At 43.0% G+C, this 1,820-nt stretch overlaps 1 protein-coding gene across 1 annotated transcript; it reads left to right on the top strand.

The window, feature by feature from the left end:
• Nucleotides 1–359: 359 nt before the first annotated feature.
• Nucleotides 360–1,051, top strand: LOC117526618 (rhomboid domain-containing protein 2-like). Its single transcript, XM_034188673.1, is given in 3 exon segments — nt 360–555; nt 558–608; nt 611–1,051. Coding segments are annotated over 3 exon segments (603 nt in total). The 3' UTR covers nt 967–1,051.
• Nucleotides 1,052–1,820: the final 769 nt, after the last annotated feature.

Raw genomic sequence — 1,820 nt, 5'->3', positions numbered from 1 at the left:
TGCATAGTAAGGATCAAATGAACAGAAGCTCAGATATCAAGGACCAAATACAGGGTTTGGATCAAAGGAATAAATGCTCACAGATCTCAAATCAAATACAAAGTTGAGATCAAAGAAACAAAAGCTCACAGATCAAGGATCAAATACTGGGTTTGGATTATAAAACAAAATAATGCAGAGTCAGTATCAAAGGGGAAACCCCCTCCCCCTCAAAAATCAAAGTTAAAATGCAGGGTCAGAATCAATGGAACAGAAGCTCAAAGATCAAGGTTCAAATGTTGAGATTGGATGAAAGGAAGAAAAGCTCAAAAATCAAGATTCTGGAGGTTCTGGATGTAAGGAACATAAGTTTAGCTATCATGAATCAAATGCAGGTCCAGGATCAAAGGAACAAAAGCTCAAAGATCAAGGATCAAATGCTGGGTTTGGATCCGGCTCTGACATCGTCCCACTCGAGATCAGCCAAAGCCTTCTTGTGTGGACTCAGTCTGCCCATCGTGGCCCTCCCGTGGCTCTTTCTCGTCATCACCACAGTCATCGTCCCTCACAGTGTGCTCCCTGTAACATCATTGGTGTCCTGATTGGCTGGATGTTTGGGAGAGGATGGTTTTCCTCCTGGACACGTCCGAGGCTGAGGCATGTCTTCTGGAGAAGACAATGCCTTTCAGGGTGTTGAGGAGAATCGGTGGCGTTCTGTTTGTACCTGCTTCCGTAGAAGAGCGGAGGAAAACTCTCCTTCCACTCATCAACCCGACCCCTGGATCCTACCCGGTCCAAGCGTACGCCCCAGTGTCCAGCATGAACAGAAGCGATGCCACAGGCGAGACTTACGAAGGCTGGCCAAATCCGACTGCCGGCGCACCTCTCCCTCCTCACAGCCACGACTCAGTGCCCTGCTGTGAGCCAAGCCACAGTCCTGGTCCACAGCAGAGTGTGGGGCAATGCTGCAACCACGACAGCCGGTAGTTTTTGTCATTAATCTGAGTCATTCCGATGTTGTAGAAATTGCCGAATCGGTGTCGTTTTTACCAGCGTGTGTCTGTGGACAAGATAACTGGACAGATTTCTTCAAACCTGATGGGAATATTATTTGGCTAGATATCTAGTGGTGATTAAATTTTTAACTAGTTTGGTCAAAAGTCAAGATTATGGAAAACATGGTCTGAAAAACATCTTTGTTTTAATATATTTCAACAACCAAGAAGCCTAGATGGATCAAGCTTGGTGGGAATATTACTTAGATAGATATCAGTGGTGGAGGTAATTACATTTTGGAGTAGTTTAAAGGTCAAGGAAAACATGGTCAGATAAACATTTTTTTAAAATCTTCTTTATCTCATCAACCGAGAAGTCTAAACACCATTACAGACATATGTATATTTACTTGTACATTTGTATCATGGTGTGTCAAGCACACAGGGTGTGCATCAGCCCCCTGATGCCTTTCATTTTAATAATCCGCAATCTGTGAGCTTCCCAGCAAGAAGGTGGTGGGTTCAAAAGTCGCCATTCCCATCTAAAGCGTGCATCTACAGTTGTCTCAGGATGTATCTGGTGAAGAACTTATGCCAAATCAAAATGCACATCTGTAGATCTCACTGTGGTGACCCGAGCAAACAGGAATAGCCTAAAGAAATGTGTGCACACTGTCTGCTAATGTTTGTTACAAATGATTTTTGAATAAAAAAATTCTACATTTTATTTTGCCATTTCCACAAATACTGTAATTAGATTTACATTTGCATGTTTCACTACTCCTCCCAGGTCCTTCAACCAATTTCCACCAACTTGGTACAGTGAGGAAAATAAGTATTTGAACA

Source organism: Thalassophryne amazonica, chromosome 15 (genome assembly GCF_902500255.1).
Source record: "Thalassophryne amazonica chromosome 15, fThaAma1.1, whole genome shotgun sequence".
Classification (NCBI taxonomy): domain Eukaryota; kingdom Metazoa; phylum Chordata; class Actinopteri; order Batrachoidiformes; family Batrachoididae; genus Thalassophryne; species Thalassophryne amazonica.
Note: the sequence above shows the minus strand (reverse complement) of the source record. Positions and strands in the feature narration are given on the sequence as shown.